General features: G+C 43.1%; 1 protein-coding gene and 1 non-coding gene across 2 annotated transcripts in view; both read right to left on the reverse strand.

Annotated features, from left to right (window-relative positions):
• The window catches only part of LOC140905371 (trifunctional purine biosynthetic protein adenosine-3), a 40,271-nt gene that overhangs the window by 11,319 nt on the left and 15,820 nt on the right, over positions 1-13,132 (reverse strand). The window contains exons 10-17 of the mRNA XM_073328579.2: positions 9,611-9,842; positions 9,377-9,471; positions 8,318-8,427; positions 5,599-5,797; positions 4,719-4,970; positions 4,208-4,360; positions 1,607-1,810; positions 466-615 (exon numbers count right to left, since the gene is read on the reverse strand). Coding sequence (XP_073184680.1) covers positions 466-615; positions 1,607-1,810; positions 4,208-4,360; positions 4,719-4,970; positions 5,599-5,797; positions 8,318-8,427; positions 9,377-9,471; positions 9,611-9,842 — 1,395 coding nt within the window. The remainder of the gene's footprint in view (positions 1-465; positions 616-1,606; positions 1,811-4,207; positions 4,361-4,718; positions 4,971-5,598; positions 5,798-8,317; positions 8,428-9,376; positions 9,472-9,610; positions 9,843-13,132) is intronic.
• Positions 12,278-12,350, reverse strand: TRNAT-UGU (transfer RNA threonine (anticodon UGU)). The gene has a single exon. It is a non-coding gene; the product is annotated as a tRNA-Thr (tRNA).

The raw sequence follows: 13,132 nt of genomic DNA on the forward strand, positions 1-13,132 counted from the left end.
CCCAAAACGGAAAACAAATCTTCCAGCTGGGTCTTTCTACCCAGCCCCAAGTTCCTTCCTCAGGGATCACTGCAGGAGACTTCTCTTCTTGTAGCTTCACTCAGCAGTCCCCCATTGGCTGTCCACAGGTCTCTGTTTTTCTACCCTCCCAGAGTGCTGCTTTAGTCTCATGACTGGCTGTCATGTGACTAATTCATTCTCTCAGTGTGGGATGGCAAGTCAACTGTGTCACAGATGGGCTAAGACTTATCTCCTCATAGAAGGGCCACCCACCCTGTGACATACAAGTAATGTTTTTCATTGGCTAGTACAGAACATCTTTTTGATCTTTGGTCAAATTCAGCCCTGGTTTAAGAAAGTACAACTGCAGTAAAGTAAATGGAGATGCAAATGCTTACAGTGGGGCTGAATTTGGCCTTTCATGTGCTAGGATGTCATTGTGTGCGATGAAAAATGCAAACTCACCTGTTCCAGAGATGAGAACAGCTACTTTCACTTTGCTTTTTTTGGGCTCGACATGCAGGTGACTGTCCACATCAGCAGCATTCTGCAGAAACTGCAATCTCTTTAACTGCAAGGCTTTAAGGAGATTCTTGACTTTGACATGAGAAGATCCTTCAAAGTAAAATATCAAAATACCTTTCCATTTAGAATCAACTAAGCAAACCTATCAGTGATAATTTATGCTAACATCAACACTTATGCAATATTTGAAATATAGACGTGAATAACTTAACTAATCCCATTGAGTTCATGTGGAAAGTTACTCACATGTAACAGTTTGCAAGACTGGGACCTAAAATAGTAAAGATGTACTAACAGATCTCTTCCATCCCATATCAAACCCTCCCTTCCTCCCAACCTTGTGCTGCCCTACAGGGGATGCTAAAAGTGATCTCAACTGAACCAAAACTTCCTCATGTCTCCCTTACTAAAGCTGCAGCTTGCAGCTCATAAAGGGCCTGGTGAAAGTCTCACTGCATGCACACCTAAGTGGATGGAGTTACTTAATGGAGATTCACCTAACTGGGGATGATCTAACTACCAGTTGGCAGACATACAAGCATGTAACAGTAGCCATCTTCTACCCTCAAACTTTGCACAAAATAACTATTGCTATCGTCATATGGGAGTTTTGTTGTCAAAATGTTGGTAAAATATGACCCAAAGAAATAATTCTTTTATTGCAGCCATAACATTAGGAGTGCCTATATGGCTGTAGACACTGTAGGGAGATTTGCCTAAGTTTCAAGCAATTTCTCAGGTATTTCTGTCCACTGACTTAGTAAGGTTCATCTCTAGTAACAAATTACTTCTCACTTGATCTATACTGAAGAATGAAGGACCCAGTTCTACAGGGTGTGGAGTGGAGGAGAAGTGCACGTGAAAGCATGTTGTCTCCTAATAAGTGCTCAGAACCTCACAGGATTAGATCCTTAATGATCTACTTTGTGTCGGTATACAGCTTAAATAGGGTATCTCTAAGGGCCTGGTCCAAACCCCATTTAAATCAATTAATGGCTTTTCATTATTTCAGTGGACTTTGGATCAGGCCCTAATGAATGGAATTCCATTTTTCTTATTTCAAGTTAAGAGGTCCAGTAACCTGTGTGGCTTGGGACTACATTTCCAATCAGCCAGGCTTCCTCATGCCTCTGTACATCCTTCAGAACTTGCTGAGCCAGCTCCTTGTCTGCCACCAAGACAGCACCGATCCCACAATTAAACGTTCGGGCCATCTCCTCTTCTGAAAGGTTCCCCTCTGTTTGGAGCCAGGAGAAGATTTCAGGTATCCGCCAACTATAAGCATCTGAAAATGATTGAAATGTTTATAGATTGGCAAAAGTGTTGGATATAAACCATTGTATAATCGATAATATCTTCTACATTTTAAAACCATTGGGCAGCTATCTTCCTGTGCAACACACATTAAAGCTTATGGGAACTGCATTGCACCGCCTATTGAAAACATACTGCTGTAGATGAACAGTGATAGAGCAAAGTGACATTTGTCCCAGATCAGTCAGAAACGTCAAGCCCCAGGCCATTTACATCCACCGTGGAAAGTGCAGGGGTTGCCTTGTGCTGTGCAGGTGGCTCAAAGTGACTGAATTCAGAGAGTAGAGGAGTTTGCTACTGACCAGTGGTTCCCAAACTTTTTAATAAGCAACCCACCGCTGCACTCTCTCTTTTTTTTTCTTTGTGACACACTATTACATTTATGCAACCTCCACCCTGGTACCACAATCCTAATACTGGCCCTGTGTGGACAGGAGGTGGGGAAAAGGGGGTTAGAGGGCGAGCCCATCCCACACTGACATGGTGCCTCCTGTCTCACAGAGCTAGGCCGGGGAGGGATGCAGCGTCACTCGGGTTTGGGGAGAGACAACCAGGCCAAACCTGAGTGGGGCTGTGACCCTGTGCTGGGTCTCAATGCTTGGGGTGGGGAGCTGGGCCAGCCCTGCAGGACAGGAGCCACCGCTGCAGTGACAGCGTGGGGCAGGGCCATTTTCCAACCTCCCAGGTCTCCCCTCTACATCAAGCTGGAACAAGTATATATTTACCTAGGGCCTCACGACTCATCTAAACTTTCTATCAGGACCTACCATTTGGGAAACACTGCCATACACTTTATGATAGGTAATTGTGTGCACTGAAAGGTGAATTGGTGCACTGCCATTGAGCCAGCAGTCAGCATACTTTGTAAAGTTTATCAGCACCCTAATGATTTTCCCAAGGTTCATCAGGAGCAGTGCAATGTTGGTCATAGCCCGCTGTGCCCTCATGTTCCTATTTGAACACTTAGTAACCTTTAAAACTTGATTGTAAAGTTCAAAAGCTTGGTCCCATGCACCATATTGCAAATAGAGAGAAACCCAACAGACCTAATTTTAATTATCTCAGACTGTTCACTCTCAAGCTGAGATCTGGCAAAAATTTTAGACAGAATATTCTAACTGTGATGAATACCTTTTTTTTAGGTGTCTTAATTTACAAACTTGTCTAATTAGCTCCAGCTTTGCTAGACCGTTTCTCTATTGACAAGCCTCCCTTGCAAATTTATCTCCACAGGAAGAGAACTAGAGAGACTTTTCTTTTTTTAAATGAAAGTTTGTCTCCTGTAGTCAATTGGTGGCCTATTTTAAGCTGACAGAGCCAACACACCATTCTGACATAACTATATAAAATTCGAATTTTATCATCTAATCTTAGATCGTGGGCATAACTAAATTAAAACAGTATACTCCGTTTTCATTTCTTTCCTTTCTATTTTCATTCTACTGAAGGACAGAGAATGTTAGAAGACTTTGTGGACTCTGCTGAACACCTATATTTTTAATATCTTGTAATTTATAGATGCTTTGTCCAATTTACTTAAAATCTGAGAGAAATTTTTCTCTCAGCTACAGACATTATGTGCTAATTTTCTATCTGACATTCAGTTCTGTGGACTTTTGGCTGGTGGCCAAGATCAGACTTGTAATGGAAACCGAGAAGCTACTGCCTTTCCAGAACACTATATTAGATATATATAGACAGTAGCCCAAAGTGTACAATTTCACTCCCTTACCAAGCGCTTAACGTTCAATCTGAGTACGCAGTTTGAGAAGCAGAAGCTATCTTAATGAATTCTTAGCCCCTCCTAGAAACAGATGCTCCTTAACAGCTACAGATTTTGCTGAAACTTGTTAAAACTATAAAACAAACATTTTAAGCAAGATGTTTATAGACCGTGCCCCTGCTTTGTGCCCATTAAGCCACCCAGAGGCTGTGGACCTATGGTACTTCACCTCTAAGGATATGTCTACATTGCAAAAGAACACCCACAGCAGCAAGTCTTAGAACCTGGGTCCACAGACTCAAGCTCACGCTATGGCACTAAAAATAACACTGTAGCTGTTCCTGCTTGGGCAGGAGTCTGGGCTCCAATACCCAGCATGGTGGGCAGGTCTCAGAGCCCAGGCTTCAGCCCAAGTAGAAATGTCTACACTGCTACTTTTAGCACCGTAGCATGAGGCCAAATCTGTAGCCTCAGGCTCTGAGATTCGCTCCGAGATTCACAACTGGGATTCCTGCCCCCTCCCCCTCTGCTTGAGGAATATACACATACCCTAAGTCTCCTTAAGACCAGGCTTAAAAAAAAACAAAAAACAGGTCTATATTAGATGTCATTTACCTATAACAGAAAAGGTTTTTTTACACTTACCCAAAAATACACTAAATGATTCAGGTAGGATTCTGGGGATGCTTTCCAGTAACCCCCCACCAGCGATAGGGGCAAAGGCCTTCACGTGCCCTGAACGAAGGACTGGCAACAGAGCCTTGCTGTAGATTTTGGTTGGAGTTAGCAATAGTTCTCCTGTGATCATAAAAGTTTACAAAATCATTAGAGATAAAAATCAGTGCAGAAGCACTTTTATCAGGCAATACAAGAAGTTATGCTTTTATCAGCATTCCTCTTGCTATCTCTGGGACATAGGACCTGCCAAGAGTAGCGTGGGAAGACTGCAAGAAGTGTCATCACACTGTGGGGAAATGGATGAAAGATCTCAGAAACCAAGGAACTGGACCATGGGCCTAAAACTGGGTTGGTGGCAACCATAACTAGGAAATTCAATCTTGAGATCTAAAAACCCTGCCAGTGTCTATTTAAGAAAATAACTGAACTGGATTCACTTCCAGGAAGGTTCACCTTTAAAAAGCAGATATTATTATACCTAATGGCTGGTCACCACATCCACCAGGTACTGGAGATGAGTAGTGCAGGGAAGACATTAAGAGAATCTTCCTTACAAGGCTAAAGCCATGGCTGTGAATCCCAGAAGAAGCTAGTCCAATGATGACATCCCCCTCAGCAACTCTCTCCAGCTGCAGGAACATTTGGCCTCGTTCCACTGCACCAACTGCAAAGCCAGCGAGGTCGTACTCTCCAGGCGAATATATGCCAGGCAATTCAGCAGTCTCTCTTCCTAGGGGAAGGTAGAAAGAAGGCAGCACTAACTGTAAACACATCCGCATTTCATTTCTAATGTGGAATCAATGACAGTTTTCAAATTTCAGAATAGCAGCTGTGTTAGTCTGTATTCGCAAAAAGAGAAGGAGTACTTGTGGCACCTTAGAGACTAACCAATTTATCTGAGCATAAGCTTTCGTGAGCTACAGCTCACTTCATCGGATGCAAGTTTTCATATTGGGGACATATTCAGTGTTGCTACAAAGACAGGCACAGCTTAAACTGCATGTTTCAAAACAAATCCAGAAAAGTGTTTCTTACTTCAAAGGACCACCAAAAAGTTAAGCTCAGAGTTACAAAAATGAAAAGTGGGAAGGGGAAAAGTATTATCTGAGCACAGATTTCTGGGACAAAATCAAAATGGCACCTCTGGGCGGGGAGGGGAAGTTCCCCATACTGGATATTTCTATTTGGAGAGGGACTGGACATTTTTTTAGTGCACTAAAAATCCAGCACCTCAAATTCTGCTCCCATTTACACCAGATTAAGTGAGGGAGGAGAATCAGGCTCAGTGTCTGCGTACTAATGGCAGTAAATTTTATATCAGAACCTTCAAATCCCATACAGGAAGTGAGTGCTCGTACCCAAGAGAGTGCATCCTGCCTTCTTACAAGCTTCAGCTGTTCCCGCTATAACTGCTTGAGCCACTTCAGTGTCAAGTTTCCCACAGGCAAAATAGTTGAGGAAGAAGAGGGGCTCTGCTCCCTGAGCCAGGATGTCATTGACACACATGGCAACCAAGTCCTGGCCAAGGGTGTCATGTTTCTTACACATCTGTGCAATCTGCAACAAGACAGTGAGAGAACCAATTTATAGCTGTGATAGGAAGCAAACAGCAGCTCTGACATGGTTGCCACGTCAGAGGAAAGAAAAGCAGACAATCTTCTTATCACCTCCGCTGTCCACTATAGAAATCAGAAATGGGAAAGTCTTGTCAGATCATCTAGTTCACGTCCTGGCTCTCTGCCTGTGCAGAATTTGTCCCTTCAATATAGTTTTTTAAAATTGTGTGCTGAGTCCAATATTAGATTGTCCTAAAGTGATGGGGCATCCATCAGTTTCTTCATGATAACTACAGTATGTGCTTATCAATATCTATATAAAATTAATCCATCAAACATGGTTTTGCGTTCTGTACTACTTAGTTTATTGTTTTCATTTAACAATATAGCAAAACTCAAAGAGCATCATTAAATAACTTTCTTTTGCTTTATTAGGTGTAAAGGGGATGAGACTTCCTCCTTCCAGTGATATTTCACTGACCCTCTCTGATAAAGAAGCCCCATCTCATTGTCACGGACGACAACTTGGAACTGTTCCACTGGAATGCAGGGCCTTGAATGGAATGTTAAAAGTCATACTGTTTACTAATACATGCTGGCTAGATATAAATATATCATGTTAATAATATGTATTTCCTGAACCATATGTATATTAGTAGGTATTAAACACCAGTAACATTAAGCACAAACATTGTAACAGCAATATAGCCTAAACTGGCCTATCCCATAATCCTGTTCACTAATGCTAAGTATCCCATAACACCTTGCATTTGCTGAAGCACGCATTCGGCATGAATGTATGTATCTTGATTTTGACAAGTTTCCTATGTCTTAGTACAATACCTGGAATGCTAGTATCCAAAATGACAATAAGGAAGCAACAGGACAACAAGTTAGGGAACTGGATCAAACAGTTGGATTTTAGTGATGTGTAAAGAAACGTAAAATTTGCAAAACCACATCAATAATACCAGCTGAAGCGTGTAACTTGGGGAGCATGCTTTCTTCATAAGGTGCATATAACATACCTGCATGGGACTGCTCTTCAGAAACTGGTACCCCATAGAACCTTTTTCCTGTACCATATTAATAAACCTGACTGACGCTGGTTATTTGGCCTTGAGTATATTTCATAACGAAATAATGAACCAAAGCATGGTCAAGCAATTGATTATACAATTTATCAACACACAAAATTAAGTCTGGTTTCCCCAAGAAAGACTTCTAATTTATTTATTTTTAAGATTACCATATTGCTTGTATACATTCATCTCTGCTTCCCATAACAACTGTCACTGAGGGTTTCTCTAAAGTAGGGAAATTTACACCAGTGTAACTACAGATGGGTTTGTTTACATTGGTGTAGCTATGGCAGTGCAGTTAACGCTGGTGCCAACTGCTAATGCAGACACAGTGCACTGATGCAAATCAGGGCTTGCATCAGTGCAACTTACCCTGGTAACTGATAGCTACACTGGATGAAACGAGCAGAAAAAATTTCTGTGTAGGGCTGAATGTTTGGCCTTATCTACAGTAGGGAGCTGCACTCATGTAGCTACACCAGTACAAAACAATTCAGTACAGAAAGATTGAGCGGAAAACATAAGTAAAGACTCCCATTGGCTTCAATGGGTGCTGGATCAGGTTCACATGCAAAATCTGGGTTTGGTTTGCAAAGCCAGGACTCTTTCATCCCAGACCAGTGGGGACTGGGAGCACTATGGAGTTAAGTTATTCAGCATCTTTTGTCACACTGTAACAATCCCTCTGGTTCAGCTAGCAAACAGCATTGATGGGCATTAACAAACTCTTGTCAGCCAAGGAAGAGTCTCGGGAGTGAGGGAATGTAAGACAGAGTTGGGGACAGTCCTCTGCTGATTTGTTGGGGAGAAAGTGTGGTACTAGGCTTCCCCAGCAGGAAACACTCAACAGTCAAAATATCATCATGGCTGTTCTAGAACTTTCATTTACTCCCAAATACGTACACGCACATATACACAAGTCTCAATTAGCTTAATCTAGGAAGTGCAACATACTTGTGGTGGTGAGGCTGTAGGGAGACAGGTGGTGGTGGGTGTAGGATATTTGTTATGAGTGTGTGATAGCAGCATCTCATATCATTTGACTAGCGTGGACTTGTAGGGTATGTCTACACAACAATTAAACACCCAGAGGTGGTCCAAGTCTGCTGACTTGGGCTCACAGGGCTTAGGTTGTGGGGCTGTAAATTTGGTCTGTAGACATTTGGGCTTAGGCTGGAGCCAAAGCTCTTGGACACAGCAAGGGGGGAGGGTCCAAGAGCCCAGGCTACAGCCTGAGCCCAAACATCTACACAGCAATTTTTAGTCCTGCAGCCTGAGCCCAGATCAGTTGATCTGGGCCAGCTGCGGGTCTTTTATTCCAATGTAGACATACCTCCAGTGTCTTTACAATGCTCAGAGTTGTAAGCTATATAATATATTGTGCTGTTTTTAAAATTCTCAGCAAACATGAGCTCTGGTATGGGCATGCCAGTGGTTACCTGCAGTTTAGTTCCAATGCCTTTAGCTCGAGATACCAAGATAGGATCATCATAACCAGTTGCTTTCAAGTCAAAGAGATCAGTAGAGCCTCCCAGATCTGCATGGCTGCCTGCCAAGTACAAAAAATGCCCAGGACAACTTTTAGGTAATTCTAAGGAAAAGAAACAACAAGCAGCATTACTAGTGAAAATCATTACAGCTTGGACAACTTATTACTGGTCTCACCGACTAAACTAGAAACATGTACAATCATATGAAGTACAGATCCTGAAATCACATATTTCACGTTGTTATAACTAATATTTACAGCCCATTATTTTGTAAATTAGAGTGTATCTACAGCAAAAAATCACTCGTGACCAGTATTTACCAACTGATCCCTTGTTACCTGATAATCTTTCTTATTTCACTTTAAAAACTAATTATGTAACAGAAAGCCTTCCTCAGACCACATGACTGTTACTAATAAAAGGCACAGCGTGAACAGCAGACCTCAAAATTCAGTGTTCATTAGCAAGATCACAGATACCTGTCTGCATATCATACACTGTTAAAACAATATATGAAGCTGGTACGAGAACTACTGTTAACAGTTGACTAGTGGTAATACTGCATTACTTCAGTGGACACTGACATAATATTCTACTAAAAAGCTAGTTGCAAGGTTTGTTATACTACAGTAATCTAGTGTAATGGTTCCCAAACTTTACTGGTTTCATACTATCTTAAAAAATTGATGATCCAACATTTCACTTCACAGCAAGCTCTCATTCCACAAGTTCCCCTTGTCTAGTGTGTCAAGGTCAAGCCAGGGATGTAACTGAAAGAGAATGTCATTCCCCTTGTTTAACAAACAAGAAAGACAGAAGAAAATGATAATTCTCTTTGGTAAAGATGATTTAAACCCCTGGTTCAATCGCATACAAGTGATATTGCCTCATTAGCGATACCAGTGCCAGGTGTTTCGCCTGAGTGGAAAGGTCAGTCTGTTCATTTCTTAGGAGAAATTCAGATTTCATTCAAAATAGAGGAAGTTTGCAGAACTGTTCTAACCTTACCTGATCTACTACCAGTTGCAGTTGGTGGTTCAGATTGATTAATCAAAGCACTGCTGGTTAGAGTGTATACACTTACATCATCATGTACCAGGCCTCTGAAAAAGAGAAAAGGGGGCACATTTGAGGTTATAGTGACATTTTCTGCATCACTGTTGCTCATCACAGAATCAGAACAATATGAATGGCTGTGGGCTAGGCAAGCATCTATTTCTGCTAGTGCCCTTGCTTACATACACAGACGGCTGGAGGAAAGCTATAGCCCGATAACCAATGTCCTTTCTGAAAATGGCACCCTTGAACAGTATGGTTGCTACTCCTTTGTTGGCTTCTTCCAGTGCTGACATCAGATCCTCCTTGACAGCCGTTACCGTAAGGACTCTGCCACCATTAGTCACCACTTTATCACCTTCCATGGCTGTGCCTGCATGGAACACCTCCACCCCTAGCTCTCTCGCTTGTCGAAGTCCTACAAAAATGAAAGCAAAATTAGATCTCATTATTTTAAATAAAATATAATGCTGGTGACAGCGCTGGCAGCTGAAATTCTTTTTCTGCCTCATTGCACAAGTACAGGACAGGCAGTGGCCCTACACGCTTCCTTACACTTTCTCACCAATGTGTGTATCCAGAAAAGATTACTTCCAGGGTGAGAGAGTAGCTCACTTCACAAGCCCATTCTATCCTAAACCTTCCTGCTGAGTCTGCCCTCAAGAGCAGCAGCTCATAGAATAAGAGAGATGCATTAGGACATTTAAAACTCACCCACCTGCCATGGCAAGATGTTTTCAACACCATGTTTTTGAAGAACTTGTCCAGTCTAATTTTAAATGATGCTAGAGACAAGGCTTCCCTTGAGATACTATTCCACATGCCAGAAGAACTCGTTATTCGGAATATTTTCTTGATATTCATCCTGTATTTTAATTTTCATCCTATTACATCTAGTTATACTGCTTAGACCACCCTGAACCATTCCTCGCCCTCCACAGAATCTGCACCCTTCAAATACTTGTAGATGGTTGTCTCCTCACCCGTAGTCATTGTTTAAGCAAGTTAAAAACCTTTAGTTCTTTCAATATATACTAGAAAATAAGGGTTTTTTTTGGGGTGGGGGAGAGGATTTGGGGGGTTTACTGTTGAGGTTATTTTTGAGGGAGAAATTTGCTACTATCATCATTAGGCAGAAAAATCCAACATAGCAACTCCCTGTGACGAAGCGGGACTGTTCTTAAGGTTCTTCCTCTGAATAGTGTGGGGGTGCCTCAGTTTCCCCTATGCAGTTCTTAAGTATCTAGGTGGTGGGGTAAAGGTGTATGATCGTTGCAGAGCCCTGGAGGGCAGGTGTGTGCAGGGGTCTGGACACAGAGAATGGCCGACACCCTGTTTCCTGGCAACTGATAGCCAGGGCCCTTCCCCCCTGCAAGGTGAGAGCTAAAGGGTTGGAGAACAAAGGAATCAGGTGACCTCCTGGTCCGGGAAAGGGACAAAGCCCAGAGGAGGGGGGGCTGGAGAGAGGTTCAGTTTGCAGCTGGCTGGGGACTAGGAGCGAAGTGCAGACATGGTTGTCTGGCTCACTGCCCCCCAAAATGGACCCGGCTGAGGGGTCCTGTTCTCTGCACCTACAAGCTTTGTTTTAGACCATGTTCCTGTTGTCTAATAAACCTTCTGTTTTACTGGCTGGCTGAGAGTCATGTCTGACTGCGAAGTTGGGGTGCAGGACCCTCTGGCTTTCCCAAGAGCCTGCCTGGGCGGACTCGCTGTGGGAAGTGCACGGAGGGGCAGAGGATGATGAATGCTCTGAGGTCAGACCCAGGAAGGTGTGAGCTGTGTGTCCTGAAGACAGTCTGCTCACAGAAAGACTTCCCCAGAGTCCTGACTGGCTTCATAGGGATCAGTTCCAGAGCATCACCCGGGGACTCCGTGACACTCCCAATTTCACAATAGGCAAGGAAGTGTTTTTACCAGCAAAAGAAACCCTTTCCACTTGCTGCAATTATAATGTGTCACATTGCTATGCAGGCTGCACTGCAGTGAAGGTCAGAGCTTAACGACAGCTGGCTGTGCTTCATGACTCTGATTTCAAATTAACTCCTGTGCCTAACGTTTTAAGAGAACAGTTTATTCTGGCATATGTTTTTCACATTCTACATACAGTGTAAGCAACAGAAAAACACATAGGGCAATCATATTCTAGTTGTGATATGCAAAGATTCTCATTTCCTTCTGTCCTGAAGAGTTTAGATGTTGCAGGGGGTTAAATGTATGCACACTAAGCAATGGCTTATGAATAAAGTGTCAAACTTAACCAGGGATTTCTTTGCATGTACTGTTTTTTGTTATTACTCATATTAGATTTAGGGTTATTGTAACTGAAATATACACTTCTTCAGAGCACCACGGGGATAAGCAAAATAAAGACACTGGCTGCACAGGAAGAGGATGAGGAGGGAGAATGCAACAGCAGCACTCTTTGACTCAGACAATTTCTTCAGGAACATATGGTGCAGTGGGAGCTTTGTAACATGGACTCCTCTCTGCACTGCTCAGGCTTGCTAGCTGGTGCAGAGGGAGGACTTGCAGACCAGATATGGTGTAGGGCAGTGGCTCTCAACCTTTCCAGACTATTGTACCCCTTTCATAGGATCATAGAATATCAGGGTTGGAAGGGACCTCAGGAGGTCATCTAGTCCAACCCCCTGCTCAAAGCAGGACCAATCCCCAATTTTTGCTGCAGATCCCTAAATGGCCCCCTCAAGGATTGAACTCACAACCCTGGGTTTAGCAGGCCAATGCTCAAACCACTGAGCTATCCCTCCCCCCTTCCCCCCGCCCCCATAATAAATATCTAAGGAAAGCACCTCACTGCTGAGGGACAACAGACACTGCTAGAAGCTACTGTACATGCCCCAGTGAGCTTTGAACTCACAACCCCTGGTTTACAAGACCAGTGTTCTAACCCCTGAACTATGGAGCCAGGAGTCTGATTTGTCTTGCACACCCCCAAGTTCCACCTCACTTAAAAACTACTTGCTTACAAAGACCAAACAAAAATACAAAAGTATCACAGCCCACTGTTACTGAAAAACCGCTTACTTTCTCCTTTTTACCATATAATTATAAAATACATCAATTGGAGTATAAATATTGTACTTACATTTCAGTGGATCGTATAATAGAGCAGTATAAACAAGTCATTGTCTGTATGAAATTTTAGTTTGTACCGACTTCACTAGTGCTTTTTATGTAGCCTGTTGTAAAACTAGGCAAATATCTAGATGAATTGATGTACCCCCCTGGAAGACCTCTGAGTACCCCCAGGGGTTCATATACCCCTGGTTGAGAACCACTGGTGTAGGGGAAATGCACTCTGCTCCTGTTATAAAGGTTAATAATTTTCAGTATTACACAGGCCAAGGTGGCGATGTTCCAATTTTAGCCTGCCATTGTCTGGCTGAGACACCTGGCTCACCTCACCTACAAGCCAGCAAAGCTGAGCTAGTACAAGGGCACATGTGAAAAGGTGACACTCCATTTTGTGCTCCCCACAAAGTCGCTGGAGAAATTCTGAATTGGTCAGCCAGAATTCCACCAGGAACTCCTAGCGCTCTAGACCAGGGGTTTTCAAACGTTTTTCTGGCAACCCAGTTGAAGAAAATTGTTGATGCCCGTGACCCAATGGAGCTGGGGATGAGGGGTTCAGGGTGTGGGAGGGACTCAGGGCTGGGGCAGAGGGTTGGGGTGCAGGGGTGAGGGCTG

The sequence above is a fragment of the Lepidochelys kempii genome, chromosome 1 (assembly GCF_965140285.1).
Source record: "Lepidochelys kempii isolate rLepKem1 chromosome 1, rLepKem1.hap1, whole genome shotgun sequence".
Classification (NCBI taxonomy): Eukaryota; Metazoa; Chordata; order Testudines; family Cheloniidae; genus Lepidochelys; species Lepidochelys kempii.